General features: G+C 42.1%; 1 protein-coding gene across 3 annotated transcripts in view; it reads left to right on the top strand.

The window, feature by feature from the left end:
• The window catches only part of NDC1 (NDC1 transmembrane nucleoporin), a 37,563-nt gene that overhangs the window by 5,781 nt on the left and 9,372 nt on the right, over window positions 1-22,410 (top strand). For 2 of the 3 annotated variants that reach the window (XM_075936014.2, XM_075936016.2), the window contains exons 3-12: window positions 999-1,100; window positions 6,766-6,940; window positions 8,092-8,230; window positions 10,628-10,736; window positions 11,403-11,454; window positions 11,753-11,885; window positions 16,944-17,036; window positions 17,984-18,065; window positions 18,991-19,149; window positions 20,430-20,693. In XM_075936014.2, coding sequence (XP_075792129.1) covers window positions 999-1,100; window positions 6,766-6,940; window positions 8,092-8,230; window positions 10,628-10,736; window positions 11,403-11,454; window positions 11,753-11,885; window positions 16,944-17,036; window positions 17,984-18,065; window positions 18,991-19,149; window positions 20,430-20,693 — 1,308 coding nt within the window. The remainder of the gene's footprint in view (window positions 1-998; window positions 1,101-6,765; window positions 6,941-8,091; window positions 8,231-10,627; window positions 10,737-11,402; window positions 11,455-11,752; window positions 11,886-16,943; window positions 17,037-17,983; window positions 18,066-18,990; window positions 19,150-20,429; window positions 20,694-22,410) is intronic. The other variant, XM_075936015.2, reaches the window with a different exon arrangement.

The raw sequence follows: 22,410 nt of genomic DNA, 5'->3' as shown, positions 1-22,410 counted from the left end.
TTGCAACCCGGAAGAGCTGAGTTCGGGCAATCTGCGCATGTTCAGATTGCCAGACAGCGCAGTTGGCGAGCAGGGCTCACTGCGGTTCGGCAGGCCCTGCTCATAGGGATGTTAAATTGAAGGCAATCAGCTAATTGGGTAGTCATTGGAATTTCCATCGATTATTCGATTAGTTGATAAGGGGGGAAACTGCAGAGCCACAGTGGTGTTAGCTCCTGGCTTGGAAACGAACCCTTCTGTGGCTCTGACTTTTAAATGTATTAAGAGCCACGCTCTTAATACATTTTAAAAGGCAGAGGCGTAGTGCAGGGGAGGGAACTGGGTGTGAACTGGGTGCATGTCTAAAAGCAAGATGCAGCCTCTGGGACCAGGCATGAGCTGGGAATGAGCTAATTCCCAGTTCACGGTGGTCTCCCACTATGCTTTTGCCTCTTTTGATTCTCCCAAAATGGTGCTGGGCTGGAACAGGCTTTTAAGCTGGTTCCACCCAGCACTGGCTTCTGCCCCCTTTACTGCCTCTTTCTGATAGGCTATGTGCTTATTGGGTAGTCGACTAGTCGCTTACATCCCTAATTCCTCGTTCTGCCTGTGAAGTGCAGAGGATTCATGAGCAGTGCACTTTGCATTCTCTCATCCCCCTTGCAGGGACAGGAAGCAGAAGAGCAATTAGCACTGGTACAAATCTTGGGTTGGAGGGGGGAGGGGACTTCACCCTCCCTGCCCCCCTTCTCCTCAGTTCCCTTCCCTGAAACTCTTCTTAAGGACCTAAGCAAGGCCAAGTAAATATTAGTAATTGGATTTTTCATTTTCGAAAATACTAAGATACAAGACTTGCTCCGCTGATGTATGATTGTTTATCCAGAACCATTGTGCAGCTACACATTAAAAAATAGCTGGTTGTATTATGTAACTAGATGCATAATATTAAACCTAGTCAGTACTGTAGCTTTATACTGTACTTTTGTACTTTATGAACAACCCATTCTCTTTCATTTTAGATTCATTCAATGACTGGTATACTTCCTATGCCATTTTTTGTATGCTGCTTTTGTCTGTGGTGATACTGATAATAAGCATCTTCAATGTTGAATTTTATGCAGGTAGGTTATGAAAATTGCTATCAGCACGATATTTGACGTTGAGCTATATGAGACGACTGTTTTGATGGAATTGTTTGTCAGAGCGGAGAACCTTTTTTGGGTTGGGGGACTGCACACAAGTGAGAAACCCCTGACTGAGTAGGAGGAAGACACTCCCCAGATTCCCCTTGTACACCAGAGCGTAGGCAGGCCCAAGCTAGTAGATTTTGTGTGCTCCAGCTCGGTGGGTGGGTGGGTGGCAGGCAGAGGGACTGGAGAACCAGTGTGGGCTCCCTAATGCTGAGCCTCGGGGGCCGGATCCAGCCCCTGGGCATGAGGTTTCCCACCCTTGGTTTATGTATTGGCTTTATACATTGTTGTATATATTGATTTAAAGTGGAATGCTTTAAAGCAGGGCTACTCGACTTTGGAAGCTCCGGGGGCCACAATGATACAGCACATGCCAAGGGCTGCAACTTAAATGTGGTTTCATATATGCAAATATATGTAAATAACTTATTTCACACTGATGGGCATGAATACAAAGATTAAGGCAAGACTACACAATAGGCAGGCCCCATTTAAGTCAGTTCCGCTGATATTCATAAAATGCAATATTTACCTGATTTCCACCCATATGACAGCACTTTTAATGAGCAGTAACAGTCCAGGAATTTAACTACTAAAATGCATATTAACAGAAGACCATTATATTGACTACTTTTTTGTTTTGGCTTCCATCCGTGGGCCGTGTCTTGAGCCCTAGGTAAACCTAAACGGCACTGTGGGCCACAAACAAATGAGCCGCAGGCTACATGTTGAGTAGCCCTGCCTTAAAGCTTAGTTTAGTTGTGAACATAAGGGTAGCTGCAGTGTAAAAGGGGCTTAGTAATAGTCACATTAACTTTGCTCTTGTCAGAAACACTGAATTAAAAAAACTCTATTTATATAGCCTCAACAAATCCACTTGCATTTGAGCTGAATCACCAGTGGTGAATGTAGTAGCAGAGCAGTGTCCCCTGGACAGGTTTCTCATCCAATTTAAACTTCCATACAAGCTTGTTCCAGCCCTGTATATTTCCATGTACAGGCAGTCCCCGGGTTACGTACAAGATAGGGACTGTAGGTTTGTACTTAAGTTGAATCTGTATGTAAGTCGGAACTGGTGTCCAGATTCAGCCGCTGCTGAAACTGACCGCCAATTCTGACTTACATACAGAATCAACTTAAGAACCCCAAGTGTCCCCAAGTCAGCTGCTGCTGAAACTGATCAGCAGCTGATTCCAGGAAGCCCGGGGCAGAGCAACTCTGCCTTGGGCTTCCTGTAGTCAGCACTGGTCAGTTTCAGCAGCGGCTAAATCAGGACGCCTGGGGCAGAGCAGCTGGGGTGCTGCTGGGTTGCTCCAGTAGCACCGCTCCTCGGCACTACTGGACCAACCCAGCAGCACCCCATCTGCTCTGCCCCAGGCGTCCTGATTCAGCCGCTGCTGAAACTGACCAGCAGCGGCTGAATCAGGACCAGAGCAGCTAATGTTCAACCTAAACCTCCCTTGTTGCAGTTTAAGCCCATTGCTTCTTGTTCCAGAGGCCAAGATGAACAAGTTTTCTCCCTCCTCCTTATGACACCCTTTTAGATACCTGAAACCTGCTATCATGCCCCCCCTCAATATTCTCTTTTCTAAACTAAACAAACCCAATTCTTTCAGCCTTCCCTCATATTCTCTAGACCTTTAAGTATCAGAGGGGTAGCCGTGTTAGTCTGAATCTGCAAAAGCGACGAGGAGTCCTGTGGCACCTTATAGACTAACTGAAGTGTAGGAGCATAAGCTTTCGTGGGCAAAGACCCACTTCGTCAGATGCATGCACATGCATGTACATGCATCTGACGAAGTGGGTCTTTGCCCACGAAAGCTTATGCTCCTACACTTCAGTTAGTCTATAAGGTGCCACAGGACTCCTCGTCGCTTTTTCTAGACCTTTAATCCTTCTTGTTGCTCTTCTCTGGACCCTCTCCAATTTCTCTACATCTTTCTTGAAATGCGGCACCCAGATCTGAACACAATACTCCAACTGAGGCCTAACCAGCACAGAGTAGAGCGGAAGAATGACTTCTCGTGTCTTGCTCACAACACACCTGTTAATGCATCCCAGAATCATGTTTGCTTTCTTTGCAACAGCAGCACACTGCTGGCTCATATTCAGCTTGTGGTCCACTATGACCCCTAGATTCCTTTCTGCCATACTCCTTCTCAGACAGTCATTTCCCATTCTGTATGTATGAAACTGATTGTTCCTTCCTAGGTGGAGCACTTTGCATTTGTCTTTATTAAACTTCATCCTACTTACCTCAGACCATTTCTCCAATTTGTCCAGGTCATTTTGAATTATGGCCCTATCCTCCAGATTAGTTGCAACCCCTCCCAGCTAGGTGGTATCTGCAAACTTAATAAGCGTACTTTCTATACCAATATCTAAATCATTGATGAAGATATTGAAGAGAGCCAGTCCCAAACCAGACCCCTGCGGAACCCCACTTGTTATACCTTTCCAGCAGGATTGTGAACCATTAATAACTACTCTCTGAGTACGGTTATCCAGCCAGTTATGCACCCACCTTATAGCAGCCCCATGTAAGTTGTATTTACCTAGTTTATTGATAAGAATATCATGCGAGACGGTATCAAACGCCTTACTAAAGTCTAGGTGTACCACATCCACCGCTTCTCCCTTATACACAAGACTCATTATCCTATTAAAGAAAGCTATCAGATAGGTTTGACATGATTTGTTCTTTACAAATCCATGCTGGCTGTTCCCTATCACCGTGCCACTTTCCAAGTGTTTACAGATGATTTCTTTAATTACTTGCTCCATTATCTTCCCTGGCACAGAAGTCAAACTAACTAGTCTATAGTTGCCTGGGTTGTTTTTATTTCCCTTTTTATAGATGGGCACTATATTTTCCAGACTTCAGGAATATCTCTAGTATCCCATGGTTTTCCAAAGATGATAGCTAGAGGCTCAGATACCTCCTCTATCAGCTCCTTGAGTATTCTAGAATGCATTTCATCAGGCCCTGGTGACTTGCAGGCATCTAACTTTTCTAGGTGACTTTTAACTTGTTCTTTTTTTATTTTACCTTCTAAAACTACCTCCTTCCCATTAGCATTCACTGTTAGGCATTCCTACAGACTTCTCGGTGAAGACCGAAACAAAGAAGTCATTGAGCATCTCTGCCATTTCCAAGTTTCCTGTTACTGTTTCTCTCTCCTCACTGACCAGTGGGCCTACCCTCTCCTTGGTCTTCCTCTTGCTTCTAATGTATTCATAAAAAGTCATCTTGTTTCCCTTTATTCCCGTAGCTAGTTTAAGCTCAGTCTGTGCCTTTGCCTTTCTAATCTTGCCCCTGCATTCCTGTGCTGTTTGCCTATATTCATCCTTTGTAATTTGTCCTACTTCCCATTTTTTATATGACTCCTTTTTTATTTTTAGATCATGCAAGATCTCGTGGTTAAGCCAATGTGGTCTTTTGCCATATTTTCTATCTTTCCGACACATCGGAATAGCTTGCTTTTGGGCCCTTAACAACGTCCCTTTGAAAAACTGCCAACTCTCCTCAGTTGTTTTTCCCCTCAGTCTCGATTCCCATGGGAACTTACCTATCAGTTCTCTGAGCTTACCAAAATCCGCCTTCCTGAAATCCACTGTCTCTATTTTGCTGTTCTCCCTTCTATCCTTCCTTAGAATTGTGAACTCTATGATTTCATGATCACTTTCATCCAAGCTGCCTTTCACTTTCAAATTCTCAACCAGTTCCTCCCTATTTGTTAGGATCAAATCTAGAACAGCTTCACCCCAGTAGCTTTTTCAACCTTCTGAAATAAAAAGTTGTCTCCAATGCAGTCCAAGAACTTATTGGATAATCTGTGCCCCTCAGTATTATTTCCCCAACATATATCTGGATAGTTGAAGTTCCCCATCACCACCAAATCGTGGGCTTTGGATGATTTTGTTAGTTGTTTAAAAAAAGCCTCATCCACTTCTACCACCTGGGTAGGTACTTCTACCACCTTTAATCATGTAATTGGCAGGGAGGTTGGGAGTATGATGGGCTCAGGCTACAGATTTGCAGTGGTGCAGAAGTGTAGTGGCAGAAGACTGAGGATGTGGGGGTGCGGGAGTTTGGGGATGTGAGAGGCTCAGGACAGGTGGTTCCAGTGTATGATAGGCTCAGGTTTGGAGACTGGGGGCTGGGTGCAGGAGTGTTATGATGCTGTGGCCAGATGAGGGGGGCTTGGCCCCAATTGGGTTTTTTTGGGCCAGGCTTCATTTTTAAATAAAATATTTCAAACACAAAAAGTTTCAGCACTGTCTTTATTTATAAGAAGGGCGGAGAACCTGTTTTGAATCAGGGATCACTGACCCACAGAAAAGTAGGTCAGGGCTACACAAGAGAAATTTGCAAAAAAACAAACAAACAAACCCCTCCTCCAAAACCCCCCAAGGCTCACTAATGTGGCCACAACTGTGCTGGTGGGAGCAGGGGACATGGTACTGGGGATGGATTCCATTGGGGGAAGGGGACATGGTGCCAGTGTGGGCTGAAGCATGGGACAGGGTGCTGCAGCAGGTGGCAGGTTGATTGGGCAGGTGGTAGGCTGCCAGTGGGTGCTGAAGCAGGAAACATGGTGCTGCAGCAGGGGACAGCATGTTGGTGGGGGCAGGGAACAAGGAGTCCTCAGCACTCGACTCCTCCGCCTGTCCCCCGTAGAGGAGGGAAGGAAGTCCATGCGCGCACCCTTTTCTGGGGACTAATACCACCCCCCACACACACACCACCCCCGCGTGCAGGAAGTCCCCATCATGCCACAGACCTGGTCTGGTACCGTACCGGCTGTTTGTGGGTGGGGGAGCAGCCAGTGCACTTCCTAAAACCCCGGAAGTGGCGAGCAGCTGTGAGACTCTTATCCACCCCACAGGAAGCTGGTGCTACCTCCATTGTCGCTGGAGGTAGGTAGTTGGGCTTCTTGGGGGTGGAGAGAAAAGAGGGAGCCCTGAACGCCTTGCAATCGACTGGTCAGGCCCTCCTGATCAACCAGTCAATCACCATTGATGGGTTGGTTACCATGGCAGTAGAATTAATAAGCACCTGCTTATCGATTAATCATTTAATTGGTTACACTATTACATCCTTAGTAGTTACCTGTTATCTTGCTCTGCCCCACTAATGTGACTGCACTTTAGGGTGGTAAAGGGGTCTATTATCTTCATGCTACTTCGTATGTCTGTAACTCTTCTCTTCTGCTGAGTTACATTATCTATTTCTATCAGCTTATGGTTGATTGTAACTAGGAATGTAAAATCCTGTCTAAATAGTTAACCAGCAAAACTTTAAGTTTATCCAGTTAACCAGTTGAATGGGTGGGGGGTGACCTCTTCACCGCTGGTGGGGCATGCTCTGACAGGGCTGTGACAGGTCCCTGCTCCAGCCCCAAACAGTTAACCGTAACCAGTAAGCATCATCCATTAAGGGTGATGCTTACCTGTTAATCCCTTAACCATTCATATCCCTAATTCTAACCAAAATGTTATCTGGTGTCAGAGGAATCATGCAAATTGAATACAAGCTCTGTGAGTCTTATTTAGCCATAGACGATAATTCTCTGTGGGTTTTTTTTATTTGCAGTTGTGCCTTCTATTCCTTGCTCTCGATTAGCACTGTTAGGAAAGATTATTCACCCACGGCAAGTTATCCATTCAGCTGTTCATGCTATAATGGGAATGCTGGTGGCGTGGTGTGCTGCAGTTATGACTAAAGGAAAGTTCCAGTTCCTTGCTGTACCCTGCACAGCTTCAGAAAGGTGACCTTTTTTGTTGTTAATGGAACAAGGTATTGCGCAAGTTTGTACTTAAAATGAGTTCACTGATGGATTCTTCCTAGAGGAAGATAAGCCTTTAGCTTCTAGCAGAAGATGAACAATTGTATGTCTGTTCTTAAACTTTCTTTAGTCTGAGTATTGGGAGGAGAAGAGTACTTCAGTGAAGAATGACAAATTTACAAACATTACTGTGTGGATTTCTTAAAAAAAGTTTGTCCAGAAGCCCCAAACATCTAAGTTCAGACTATTAATGGAAATGGACTATAGAAATATAGGACTGGAAGCGACTATGATCTTGTAGTGAGGCCCCTATGCTGAGGTTGGTCCAAGAGGTTGAACCTAGACATTTTCTGTGTGGCTTTTCTAACCAGTTTTTAAAAACCTTCAGGGAGGAAACTCCACAACCTCCTTTTGTATTCTGTTCCAATGCTTATCTACATTTAGTTAGAAAGTTTTTCCTGATATCTAGCACAGTTGTAATTGGAGCTCAGTTGTCCAGATACCAAATTATCAATCAACATTCCACACACAAATGCACTGTGAATTCATGGTTTCATTTTGTATAATACCATATATTCATATTTAAACCGTATAATGGGGAAATAGTAGTTAATATAAATTATATAGATAACAGTTCTATAGCAAAATGAAGTATTTACTACAATTGGTTAATAACGTATTGAAACATCCTGATGGGTTAATAACTTAGGTTAATCAGTGTTTTAGTATCATGCGCTAGAGCTGCAGGAGATGCACATAAAGAGCTACTTGTTGCTCATGAGTCTTAGTCCTGATCTAACCTAATCTTTCTTGCCGAAGGTTCAGCACTGAAAAAGTGAAATGACCCGTCAGCTGTTAAATGACCTAACAACCTCTCTTCTGTTCTAAATACCATCTTTGACAGATCTTGGTCATCTCACCCATGATATATAAATAGCAAGAACAAGTAATAGGACAAACAGCTCCAATAAAACTTATAGTGGTATACACGCCTCGCTAATACTTACGAATATTTTTTTCATTTACACTAATCAGATGAATAAAATCAAAGCTCTGTTTAACTAAAGTTAGAAACTAAAAGAATCTAAAATAGTAACTTACTGTATTATAAATAAACCACTTCTTTATTTTAGCCTAGATGGTGCTGTTCAACACATGTGCCTAAATGAGTATCACCTCTTCCTCCTGCTCTCTGGAGCTTTCATGGGCTACAGTTACAGTCTCTTGTACCTTGTTAACAATATGAACTACTTACCATTTCCAATCATACAGGTAAGAGGCTAAAGATAAATGTTTGTCTAATCAGCTCAAATGAAAAGGGTAAACTTTGCGGGGAGAGGGGTCCTACTTTCAGTTGCAAAATGTATGTGGGTATTAGTGGCCATGCACTTGTGCTCCTTTATAAAACCAAATATAAAATTTACAAACAAAGCTATCACCTTTAATCCTAGCAAAGGTCCCTCCCCTGATCCCATAAAGCCTGATGTTAAAATAAACCAAAGATCCCTTAATGGTTCATGTGTTACAACCAAGTAAAATTTACACAGACCTGAAGTGTGACAAACTCTGCATAGGTAGACTGCTGTGGGTAGTGCATTCAAGATGTTAGAATGTCATTGAGTTTAACTGCAGGAATTCACAGCAGGAGTAGCCGAGTGTATTTTACGCCTTATAACGTGGAGGTAAACAAGCTTTCAGTGTACAAGCTACTAGACCATTTAAAACATAAATTATAACAGCTTGACCCATGCTCAGAAGAAAAAAAGCCAACATCAGTCACTACTGTTACATACGTATAATGGTTTGGGTCTGCTGTACTCTGTACTATTGGAAGCTACTGAGTGCGTTTGGAGGATACCTGAGGAGACACTCTTTCTACTGCTATTACGTCAGAATCCAGGAGTAGCACTGGACCAAGGCCTGGTCTAAACACTGAGATATACTGGTCTAGCTGATGGTGTCTTTAAACAGATTTAATTAAACCAGTGGACACATTTTTAATTTAGTTTAAAACTGGCATATATATGAACACTTGAATGGCCATATTGGGTCAGACCAAAGGTCCACCTAGGCCAATATCCTGTCTCCCAACAGTGACTAGTGCCAAGTGTCCCAGACATGATTAACTATCTTGTTCACTCTCAAGTGATCTATTTCTGTTGTTTATTCCCAGATTCTGGCAGAGGGTAGGGATACCCTCTTTGCCCATTTTGGCTAATAGGTATTGATAGAGCTATTCTCCATGAATTTATCTAGTTAGTTTTTAGAACTGTTATAGTTTTGACCTTCACAGTATCCTTTAGCAAGGAGTGCCACAGGTTGACTTCCTTTCTGTTTGTTTGTTAAACCTGTTGCCTATTAATTTCATTTGTGACCCCTAGCTCTTGAGGTATGAGAAGTAAATAGCACTTCCTTATCTACTTTCTATATATCACTCATGATTGTATAGACTTCAATCATATCCCCATTAGTCTGATCTTTTTCAAGCTGAAAAGTCCAAGTCTTAGTAGTCTCGTCTCATATGAAAGTCATCCTTAATCATTTTGGTGGTTCTTTTTCCAAACTTTCCCAATTCTAATACATCTTTTTTAAGAGAGGGTTACAACATCTACATGGAGTATTCAAAGTATGGGTGTAGATTTATTTAGACATAATATGCTATTTGGATTTCTATAGAGGCAATACGATATTTTCTGTTTCAGAATCTATCCCTTTCTTAATGATTCCCAATAGTCTGTTCACTTTTTTGACTGCTGATGCTGCATATTGAATGGATGTTTTCAGATAACTATCCACAATGACTTCAATAAATTTACACATGCTTTCTAAAATAAAACCTGATACAGTTTTGGATGGTAAGAGTTTCATATTGGCGACTCGCCTTGCTTTTTTAACACTGTTCATCGAAAGGAGAAGGTATATCTATTTTCTTGCATATATTTTATTAGATTATGCCTACACTATGGAGCTATTTCAGGATACCAGATACCTCTGGTATCCCAAAATAGCTATTCCACATCTTAAGAGCAAACCTGTTGTATCGAAATATACCAGGCTTGCTATTCGGACATCCCTGTAAACCTCATTGCATGAGGGGTAAGGGATGTTTTGAAATAGCGCAAATTGCATAGCTTATTTTGATGTTAAGGGTGCTGTGTAGATACACCCTTACATATTTCCTTTGAAAAAAGTCTAACTGTACACAAGGTTTAAGTATCTGCCTATGTTGCATGATTTTGAATGATTATCAAACTTAAAAATTCCGGCAGCAGTGTGATTTTTATTATTATAGAACACTTTTTAAAGTCTAATTAAGAGAATAGAGAAACATACTTTCCTCTGTCTGCAACTTTCTTTCTACATATGACAGTAAACTGTGTTATAATCAATTTCCTTGTTTCTTGTGTGTGGCGAATTTTCTCCACTAGTGATTTTTTTTTCCCTCCTACAGCAACAGGAGGAAAAAAATTGTACATTTTTCTTACTGTTTTCCGTTGCAGAAACTACAGGTGGTGAACTCAGGAGTAGGGGTAACAAAATTACTTCTAATTAATCTTAGAATTGACTAGACTTCAGGTTGACTGCATTTAAGAACTTTCACACTTGATTTCTTCTGAATGCAGAATGCTTCAATTAATCTTTCTTTTTTTTCTTTTTCTTTTTTTTTAGCAATACAAATACTTACGTTTCAGAAGATCTTTGCCTGCACTGGTTAAACATAGTTGTGTGGAATCACTATACTTGGTTAGAAATGTCTGTGTTGCATATTATTTTTTTGGTAAGAGTTCTGACAATTTTTTTCTTCTCTACCTATGTATTAAGAATTCTTTAACCTTTTAATATTTTTCTATCCTACAAATAACTTGCCCAGTGTGCATAGGTTTTTTTATTAGATAAATAAAATAAGTATTTTTCACCATTATGATAGGTGAATGGGTTGCTGGCTTAGCCACACATTCATGGCAGTTTTGTATTTTAAGCCTAAAGGATATTGAAGTATTCCTCTTCCACTTACTATATTTATATTGTATAAGATGGTGAAGGTACTTTAGAAATACAGAGTATTCTAGATCACTTTCCACTCAGGATTCCAAAATGGTATACTGACATTCATATTCATAAATGTGCGTTAGCCCCATTTTGCAGATGGGTGAAACAAAGTAAGTAACTTGCATGAGAAGCTGCTAATAGACGTAGGAGGAGAATTCACATAATCTGGTTCATAATCAGGGGCTTCAATCAGCCCTCTCCCCCCCCATCCATATTTTTTTTGGTAGTCAGTCTGAAAAATATCACTTTTTTCCATTACACACATGCTGTCAGTCTTCATTTGTCTGTGTGTAATCTTCCTTCATTCTGTTTATGAAAGTTCTTAGTAGCCTTTTTATATATATTTCAAAGTTTGACATCTGTTTTACAAGTGATTCTATCTACTACTATTTAGGTTACATCCCAAGAGCATGGATAAGTGCAACAACGGACCTTCATGCAGATAGGTAAGTAGTACAAATGACTGTCTTTTAGAATATGAGGGGAGTATGGTTTTTCCCTCACGTCACATGTTTTCTGTACATATTTTATTTTCCCAGTCTTTGTAGTATCTTTTCTAATAACTATTCTTTAAGATGACAAATGTTGGGAGCTTAACATCACTCTTAGTTAACGAAAGAGTTTTGGATCTTACAGAACCGTCAGTGCTGACAAATTAAAACAATTAAATGGGTTTTTGATAAAATGTTTGTCCAGGTAACTGCGTTTGATGTACATATATATATTTTTTGTTTTTACTGTCAGCAAACTTCATCCTCTTGACACACTTACTGGTCTTCTGGATCTATCCTTGCTCTACCATACCTGGTTATGTGGCATATTTCTTCTGATTACTTGGCACATTGCATGGTTACTCTTCAAAATCTATGCTACAGAGGTTAGTATTGGGTGTCTGTTCTACAGGGAGGATGTCAATGTTGTGGGGGGAAATGCTTATGTTCAAAAGCAATATGAGTAATTTAAATCAGTGGTTCTCAAACATAATGTAGTGGGAGCCATGCTTTAATGCAGAGACTAGCTGATGGATATCCTTTTTCTGATTGTTTGAACCATGTTCTTTCCCCTTTCCAATAGTACAGCAAGACTGTGGCAGTATCTATACACAGGGCTTGACAAATTGCTATTTCTACTCACCTGTGGCGAGTAATTTCAGCCGGTTGCTCCATTCGCCCTGTTCACTGGTGCTGTGCGATGGGCTGGCGAGTAGATCTCACCATGGCTTGTCGAGCCCTGCCTATATGCAACTACAGTTTAAATCGAAAGCTAATATTTGGAGAATATCTATTTCATTTTGAGCTGTTTTTTTTTAATTGCAGTACCTCAACTTGAAACAAAATAGAAACTCGTGCTCAGCCAACGTTTGGTGAAACTTACCTTAGAAATATCAAACAAAGCTCCCTGAGTATATACCTCATAATTCTGTAATACAGACAATTTTGGTTTAACAGAATACAGACCGAGCTATTGAGATCCTTCAAAGCATCTTAGGAATTAATACATTTTTCTCCTTTTTTAACTGACTAATTAAGTGTTAATATGTCTAAAGATTTAAATATGACTTTAATGTATTTAAAGCTGAGACCAACAGACTGAACAAAAGAAACAACAAATCCCAATGGTAAAGAATTGGAGTCTCATTCCTTACCTTGTTTAAATAATAAAAATCCCCTCTCCAATGACACGTTTTTCTTTTTAGTCCTTGCTGAGCTATAGCTTAAAAGGTTTTAAAACCTCAGCCCCCTTTTTTCCTAATACAATGTTTTCTAAAATATGGGGCAGACTCTGAAGAACTGAGATGTGTAAGATTTCATTTAGAGCAGAGGTGGGCCACTTAATGAATTTTGGTACTGGTCATGGGCCAACATTACCCCTGGATGGAGCAGGGCTGGGGACTAGCCTCCCCCGGAGTTATCTGGGCTGGGATTTTGAAATAAAAACACAGCAAAGGCCTTGTGGCACCTGGCCCCGCTGCTGCCGCATTGCCTAGCAACTGCCGGGGGTTGCTGTGGATATTTAAAGGGCTCGCAGCTGCAGCTCTGGTCCCTGCTGGATTAGCACTGCCACCAGGAGCTCTTTAAATAGCTGCAGCAACCCTGGGTGGCTTTCAGGCAATGCAATAGTGGCAGGGCTGGTAGGTCTGAGCCCTTTAAATAGTAACAATTTAAAGGGCTCCCAACCCCACATCTCCTGGCAGGTGCCTGGGGTTTCTGTAGCTATTTAAAAGGCTCATGACTGTGGCTTCTGCCAGCTTAGCACTGCGACTGGTAGTCATGAGACATTTAAATGAGATCCTACTGCCTTAGCCACTGCCTGGAAATTTGGTGGCACAGGCAGCAGGATATAAATAGAAAGAGGCTGGATCAATGTGTAATACAATCCGGGGGCCAGATCTGGCCTGCCTATGGCCTATCCCTGATTTAGAGTTTCTAACTCTTATGATGAAAAACTTCAAAATGTGACTCAACCATAATTGATATCTGCATTTTCAGAAAACTTGGAATAATATCTCCAAAGTTTGAATTGACCTCTTTCAATGGGTGTTAACTCAAATGCTAAAGATTAAATGCCTAGTTTTACTAGTTGTACAAGTACAGGCAGTCCCCGACTTATGTCGGATCCGCACTTACGAACGGGGCTTTTCTCCTCGAACGGGCTCGTTTGCCCGGTAGCAAAGCCGCCTAGGCGGCGGCTTTGCTCGGGTGTCCCTGGTCTGCTGGGGGGGGGGGGGGGGGGTCCAGCGACTTTGCTGGACCCCCCCAGCAGACCAAGGGGACAGGAGCAAAAAGCCCAGGCGGCGGGAGTCCCGCTGCCTGGGCGGCTTTGCTCCGGGGCAAACGAGCAAAGCCACCCAGGCGGCGGCTTTGCTCGGGTGTCCCTGGTCTGCTGGGGGGGGGTCTAGTGGCTTTTCTGCCCCCCCCCCCCCCCAGCAGACCAGGGAGACGGGGAGCAAAGCCGCTGAGCACGCCCGCAGGGGGACAGCCCAAGCGCGCCCAGGCTGTCCCGCTGCGGCTGTGCTCAGCGGCTTTGCTCCCCATCTCCCTGGTCTGCAGGGAGACGGGGAGCAAAGCCTTTGAGCACGCCCGCTGCAGGCGTGCTCCGCGGCTTTGCTCCTGTCCCCCTGGTCTGCTGGGGGGGGGGGAGGTGTGCAGCTAGTGCCCCTCCCCCCCCCAGCAGACCAGGCTTTTCTTGCCTACCCCTGGGGTAGAGCAGCTGGGGGCTGCTGGGTTGGTCCCGCAGCGCCGCTCCGAACCAACCCGGCAGCACCCCAGCTGCTCTGCCCCAGGCGTCCTGATTCAGCCGCTGCTGCTCAGTTTCAGCAGCGGCTGACTTGGGGACACCTGGGGCAGAGCAGCTGGGGTGCTGCTGGGTTGCTCCAGTAGCGCCGAGGAGCCGCGCTACTGGAGCAATCCAGCAGCACCCCAGCTGCTCTGCCCTAGGCGTCCCCAAGTCAGCTGCTGCTGAAACTGACCAGCGGCTGACTACAGGAAGCCCGAGGCAGAGTTTCTTAAGTTGAATCTGTATGCCAGTCAGAACTGGCATCCAGATTCAGCCGCAGTTGAAACTGATCAGTTTCAGCAGCGGCTGATGCCAGTTCCGACTTACATACAGATTCAACTTAAGAACAAACCTACAGTCCCTATCTTGTACGTAACCCGGGGACTGCCTGTATGTAAGATGAGAGAAAGTGTTGTATGTATTATGAAGACGGAAATTCTGAGTGGGCCTTATAGAAGGCTTGAAATGGCTTCCGAAAGTTTGGGAAATATTGACCTAAAGATAAATTCAAAATGCAAAGAAGTTTTTCTATAAGTAGAGGTAAGTTGTTTTAGCAATATCAGAGAGGCTATGTACTCTCCTTTGAGAACACTGGGGAAACACATCTTTGTTTCAAAGTAAGTAACTTTTCTGTGATCAGAAGACTATGCCAGGTTAATAACAGTAAGGCAGGCAAGCATGACAAAAGTTGTAGTCAAAGCACTTGACTTTAATACAAACTACTTCAGAGACTCAGATGGAAGGATTGATGTCTATTAATAAAATACAAAAATTCATAAAAGTTCTCCCTCTCAAGTCCTTTAAAAAAGCCAGGGATATGATTACTTCAGCTTTTGGTACAATTTTCAGATAGGTTGTGGGGTTTTTTTAAGCACCTTTTGTAGAATCCTTAAGACTTCCACATAATGTTTTATTGCTGGCCTGAACTGGCATTCTCAGTTTCTCTATTGTTTTAAATCAACCCTAAATTCCAAATCAGAACTTTCTTAAGAAAGTCCAGTTTATTAAAGGCATCAAAATGTGCCTCTAAAAGTTGGTTTCCTTCTAAAAAAAATATTTTTGGCTATTTAGCAGAAGAGATTACAGGGAAAACTTTTTTCTTCCTCTAGAGACATCCTTGTGGGTGCTCCACAGCAGGTGTTGGTGCGTCCAACCACCGGAGACTGGGCTCTTCAAAGCAGCGTCTGGGAGGCCGCGCATGCGGCCACCCTCCCCTCAGTTCCTTCTTACTGTCCCCAGCTTAAGATAAAGCTCGGCGGTGTACTTTGCTCAGCGTTCTTCTGTGTAGTTAAGAAGTTTGTTTTCACCTGTTCTCATTGTTCTTTTCTTCGTTGCTCATCTAAGTTCGTCTTCCTACCCAAAAAAAAAAATCCTCCAAAAGACGATCTCTGGAGTTCTGAATGCATAGCCTTCTGCTAGAAGCACAATCAACTAATTCCACTTGCTTTCATCCGAGCCCATTCCACCAGGGCTGTGGCCACATCTAGAGCTTGCCTCTGCAAGACCCCTCTAGAGGACATGTGCTGCAGCCGCAGGGCCTTCTGATCAAATTGTGCAAAGCACTATGTACTTTCTCATGGACCTCTTTCTTTAACAAGTGGTGTTAAAGCAGTGTTGTCTATAGCTTACATGCCAGATCTGAAGACCCTGCCTCCTTACGATATATTGCTTTGTAGCCACCTGCTGTGGAGCACCCACAGGGATGTTTTTCATAGAGGAGGAGGTTACTCATCTTTAGCAGTAACTGACATTGTTTGAGATGAGTGTCCCTGTGGGTGCTCCACTACCATCCCTTCCTCCCCTCTACTTCAGAAACCTTTTTTCCTACAGGCTGAGTTTCCTAGTAGAGAAGGAACTGAGGGGAGGGCAGCTGCATATACGTGATTGCACCACATGATTCTTGTGTGCCCTGGTGCTGTGCATGATAATTTTAACAAAATTGAATATGATACAAGAACAATGATGGATAGTTATAGTGAAATTAAATCTGCTTTTTTGGGTGGGGGATTTAAATAGTTTCCGTCTCTATTTGCATTCTAAATGTAGTAGCATGATAACCAGAAAGCAAAAATATGGAAGTATAAAATGTGACTCTCTCCAAATGACAACTAAATTCAATTATTTCAAACAAAGAATTTTAATTTAAGGAATTAATACAGATATAGACATGTTTAATGTGACAGTGCCCCTTTTAATTACCTTGAATCCTTCAGGACACACTAGTTATTTTTAACTTTGACCTTGCTATTTGATCAATATAGTTTAGGTTGATCTGCCCTTCTGGTAATGGGATGTGCATCATTACACATTATGTCAGTAGCTTTTATGTAAGATGTAGTAAAATATGGGATGCTACCGTTACCGTTTAACCACAAGGGTTACTTAAAGGGTATTCAGAAAGCGAGGGAACCGTAGCTTAAAGATAGTGATTTGTTTGGTTCTTGTCAGTTTAAAAGTTGGTATAGAAGTCTGTTTTGTGCTGTTGCATTAAAAACCACCGGCTCATTTTAACAGGAGGTTGAAGCTTTTGGTTGTATACTTTCATAGTTTGTCAGGTTGGCAAGTGACAGATTAATTTGTGCCTCACTAATGATTTCAATGTTTGCTCTGCATAATATAACTAGTGATGAACAAATTTAGTAACTTTCTCTAATTTCAGGCACATCATTTTCCTGTTCAACCAACTTTCACTGAGGAAACAGACCAATGTCTGCCTAAAATCTTAAATAGCAACCCTCCTCTCATTATAAAGGTATTTGAACTGCTACATTGATATGGCATGTCCGTTCACTAAGCTCTGGTGTATGTTACAGAGTTATGTTGATGCAAGGCAGCTTATGTTGACCTAATTCTATAAGTGTCTACATTAAAATGTTGCTCCCAACCAATGTATCTTGCCCATTGTGCCAACTTAATTCCGCTTCTGCAAGAGGCCTAGTGCTTAGGTCAACACAGCGTTAGCATAGACTTTGCAGTGTTTACAATAATTGTTGCTGACTTTCTAAAGCTGCCCCACAGTGCCCCAAACTGACACATCAGCGGTAGCGCTCCTTGTGAAGACGCACCTTACTGATGTAACAAGCGTAGTGTGAACATGCAAAAGCAATTTAATAATGCAGTGGCTGTATGTCAACATAACTTAAGATCAGTATGATTTTAGTGTACTGTAGACACATCCTAACACTCCCTGACTGCAGATCATGGGAGATTTGTGTATAACAGTTTTGACTGCGGCAAACGTTCCTTAAAAATCAGCCTAATTCAGAATGGTCGGAAATATTGTGCAGTGCTTAAAGACAGAAGGTTAAATTTCATAGTGATCCCTTATATAAGTTCAGTGTATGGGATCAGCATTAAAATTGAAGGATGGTTATTTTAGGTAGAAAAGAAGCCATTTGTGTTGTTTTTTTGCTCTACAAAGTTAGTCAACAGTCCTAATATGAAATTAATATTTTTCTAGTGGTCGAAGTGAGGGGATCCTTCTCCCAATCTTCAGCCTGGTTAAACTTATTCAGTCATATAGCTGAATTTTGCCCTTAATGGTATCTGAGCACAAATCCTGTTGGCTTCATAGGGATAGCATTTGTAAGAAGAATTCTGTGCTGAAATCCAAAAACCCACAACCAGTCCATTTTGACTGAAGCAAGTATGAGTGGTCACTTGTTTTTATAGATTATTAAACATTGTACTCCTTTGCAGTTCTTGGCATTACAGGACTTGATGTTACTGTCCCAATATTCTCCTGTGCGACGACAAGAGGTCTTCAGCCTCAGTCAGCCAGGTATTCGTAAAATTTATTCTTCATGGCTCTAAACTTTTAAAAACTGTTCTAATAAGACTGATTTTTTTTTAAAGAATTATCTAATACTTTGAAACATACTACAAAAACCACTGGGGCTCATATGTAAAAAGACCCTGCATCATTTTGGCATAATTGGGAGAAGGCTTGATAGTGTTGTTACCTCTACTAAATTTACTAATACTGGCATGTGGTGCTTGTTTGATGTAAAGGGCAACTAAGGAAACATGGTTCCAGAGTATGAAAAACAGGATACTATTGACATCAGAGCCCAAGTTTAAACCAGATGATAAAATAACGTGTTTATAATAGGCTTAGCGTGATGATGAGTGTGATGGAATCAAGCATAAAAACACACCCTGCAGCTGTGAAAGCAAACAATGGCTGTGATATAAATTAAAGTATATGAGCCTCTTAACATGTACTAAGCAATTCTATAGGAGGTCAATAAAAACTGTCTTGAGTCCATTTGTGACCTTGAGACCATTTGTGAATACCTTATCAGGCATTCTGGTGTTATGAACTAGCTTCAGATTTGTTAATTACTGTAACTAAAATCACTTCTTTGGTCTTGTTAAGTTTCAGATTTACTGAGCAACTACTCAGCCCTCCAGTCTGCCCAAGCAACTCTCACTGAGATTACTGGGAGCAATGAGTGTGGCATGAATATTAGAATAGCCCTTTTCCCCATTTGTCATATATCTGGTGACTAAACTCCCATGATAAATATGCAACATGGCTTTCCTAGGAATTCAGTGTTTCAGATAATTCTCTAAGCTTATACTAAAAGTAAAAGCAGAATATAAAATGCTGAATATAAAATGCTATCAAAACAGGCTTATTTTGTCTTGAGTAGAGAGAGAACATCCGTTGAATCTTCAAAATAATTCTTCTGTGTTCCTCCTAGGTGGACATCCTCACAACTGGACAGCAATATCAAAGGAGTGCTTGAATCTTTTCAGAGACTTGACACAGAAACTAATTATGCAACAGGAAGCTGCAGCTACAAATGGGAGAGTGAAACAACCATCTGCAGGAGAATTAGGAAGATCCCTGATCTCTTCAGGTAGCTTTGTATGAGAGCAGATTCATAACCATTGTGGTTGGGTTTGAACCTGCATATCACCATGAGACATGCTGTATTCATATAAATTGATACTGAGCCAAGTGGGTAGTCGTACTGTTCTCCAAGTATTAAGGGAACACTATCAGTTTAAAAATTATTTTTAACTTAGATTTGTTACAAGAAACACCAAAGAGAATTAAAACAGAAAACTTGTAGAGAAGACTATTTGTTTACTTAGTGCATTTGACAGCACTTTTGTCTCTTCCTTCCATATTTGTGTGGCTTAAAGAAACTATTACTACTTTTTTTTTTTTTAACTAAGTTGTGGAATCTCTTGTAGAGAGGGCTAAAATCTTGCTATACCCCATTTTGTGACTAGTGCTGCTCATATCTTACTACTGCTAGTTTAAGGTGATAGAATTAGTCAGTCTTGAATGCTATAGGAATTTGGGATATGTTATGTTTCAGCTAGTGTTGGTCAAGTAACTGTGACGGAGAAGCTAATTTTTGAAGTGGCCCTAGGCTGCCCTGGAAGGGGCAGGGCCAGGACACTTCCATGCTTTCCCACTTTCAACCCTGATTGGTCTGTGGGTGGGGGAGTGTGTGAAGTCTTTGCCCTCAATCCTCTCTCCCCCTCTCCCCCCCCCCCCCAAAGAACTGCCAGCTGTTCTGAACAGCTGGCAGTTCCCTCTAGGTGCCTGTGCCCCTGGTGTTGGGAGTAGACTTCACACAATCTCTCTCCCTCCTCCCCCCATGTCAATCAGGGCCAGGGAGTGGGAGGAGCATGCGAAGTCTGCCCCCGTCCTGCAAGTAGCAGCTGGTGGTTGACTCTAAGTGCCAAGCCCCTTGCAGGGCAGGAGGAGACTGTGTGCTTTTTCCCCACCTCTCCCTCCCCACCGTGCGCCCAGGCCCTGATTGGCCTGGGGTAGCGTGAAGTCTCTCACTCCTTGCTTTCCAGCACGCGGTGCTTAGGCAACCACCAGGGTTGATTCTAAGTGCTGTGTGTGCCTCCGTTTCTAGGCCCAGATTGGCCTGGACGTAGGGGAGCAGCAAGAACTCCGTGGGCCGAATCAACCCACTTGGTGGGCTGGATCTGGCCTGTGGAGGCCCTTTTGCCCACCTCTGGGTAATAGGCTTCCAATAGAAACAGTATATGTTGTATTAAGAACTCTCATGAGAAACAGTTTGCTAAAGTAGCTATGGGAATTGTAACAGTAGGGGACCTAATAATAGAAACAGGTTCACTATATGTCATCTTGCCATGTGTTCTTTCTCACCAGAAGCAGCTGTTTCAGAAGAAATGTCCTTCCAGGCACAGAAGTCTAATGTTTCTAGAGCCCACATGCCTTCCCTGGTTAAATCCTCTTTGTTGCCTTTAAAGACATTGTCTACATCTGATCTTGGAAGCTCTTTTGGTTCACCTTTCAGTTCTCCTGCTCTAAATCGCCAGGCTGGGATTCTGGATTTAAACTCTCCTTGGCATGGATCAGTTCAAAGCCCTCATGTTATGAGACGAGGACCAAAGCTGTGGACATCAAGTTCAGGTGGGGATCTTCTGTTTCAGGTCACCCTTATACCTAAAGAGAAGGATGAGTGAAATATTGCCTCAACGATACAAGTACTTATCTTTGGAGTTAAACTGTTGCTTTAGGAAGAGGATGGCTATTTTTTCTAACTAGAAAAAGACAACAAATGGTCTGGTAGCGCTTTATAGACTAACAAAACATGTAGATAGAAAGGCACCATAATAGAAGCCCAACTTAAATGTATACCCCCAAATTAAACATAGTAAGAGACCTAAAAAAGAGCCACTGGGGCTTGGCTTAACCATGTAATAAAAGAAGCAGTGAGAGATGGAAAAAGGCATCTTTTAAAAAGTGGAAGTCCAATCCTAGTGAGGTAAATAGAAAGGAACATAAACACTGCCAAATTAAGTGTAAAAAATGTAATACGAAAAGCCAAAAAAGATTTTGAGGAATAGCTAGCCAGAATCTCAGTTATAGCAAAATGTTTAAGTACATTAGAAGCAGGAAGCCTGCTTTTAAAAAAAAAAAAAAAACAGTGGGGCCCCTGGATGATCGACATACAAAAGGAGCAATTAAGGATGATAAAGCCATTGTGGAGAGACTAAATGATTTCTTTGCTTCAATCTTCACGGCTGAGGATGTCAGGGAGATTCCCAAACCTGCACAGTCCTTTGTGGGTGGTGAATCTGAGGAGCTGTCCCGGATTGAAGTGTCATTAGAGGAGGTTTTGGAACAAATTGAAAAACTTAACAGTAACAAATCACCGGGACTGGATGGCATTCACCCAGGGTTCTGAAAACTCAAATGTGAAATTGCGGAACTATTAACTGTGGTTTGTAACCTATCCTTTAAATCAGCTTCTGTACCCAAGGACTGGAAGACAGCAAACATAACGCCAGTATTTAAAAAGGGCTCTAGAGGCGACCCTGGAATTACAGACCAGTAAGTCTAACATCAGTACCGGGCAAATTAGTTGAAACAATAGTAAAGAATAAAATTCAGACACGTAGAAGAACATAATTTGTTGGGCAAAAGTCAACATGATTTCTGTAAAGGGAAATTATGTCTTACTAATCTATTAGGGTATGTCTATACTTGCACCCTCTTTCGAGAGAGGGATGCAAATGAAGACATTCGAAATTGCAAATGAAGCCGGGATTTAAATATCCTGCGCTTCATTTGTATATTCGCGTTATGGCGCTACTTTGAAATAACAGATGCTGTTAAGACGCGGTTATTTCGAGAGAGAACTCTTCTCTCGAAATAACTGGTTAACCTCATTGTATGAGGAATAAGGGTTATTTTGAGAGAGGGGTTTTCTCAAAATAACTGCATTTTAACAGCATCTTATTTCAAAATGGTGCTATGAAGCAAATATGCAAATGAAGCGTGGGATATTTAAATCCCGGCTTCATTTGTAATTTCGAATGTCTTCATTTGCATCCCTCTCTCGAAAGAGGGTGCAAGCGTAGACATACCCTTAGAGTTCTTTGAAGGGGTTAACAAACATGTGGACAAGGGGATCCAGTAGATATAATATCCTTAGATTTTCAGAGAGCCTTTGACAAGATCCCTTACCAAAGGCTCTTGTGTAAATTAGGTTGTCATGAGATAAGAGGGAAGATCCTTTCATAGATTGAGAACTGGTTAAAAGACAAGAAACAAAGGGTAGGAATAAATGGCAAATTTTCAGAATGGAGAGGTGTAAGTAGTGGTGTTCCCCAAGGGTCAGTCT

The sequence above is a fragment of the Pelodiscus sinensis genome, chromosome 9 (genome assembly GCF_052426305.1).
Source record: "Pelodiscus sinensis isolate ZL-2025 chromosome 9, ASM5242630v1, whole genome shotgun sequence".
Taxonomy (NCBI): Eukaryota; Metazoa; Chordata; order Testudines; family Trionychidae; genus Pelodiscus; species Pelodiscus sinensis.
The sequence above is the reverse complement of the archived record's forward strand: the minus strand, read 5'-3'. Positions and strand labels throughout refer to the sequence as shown.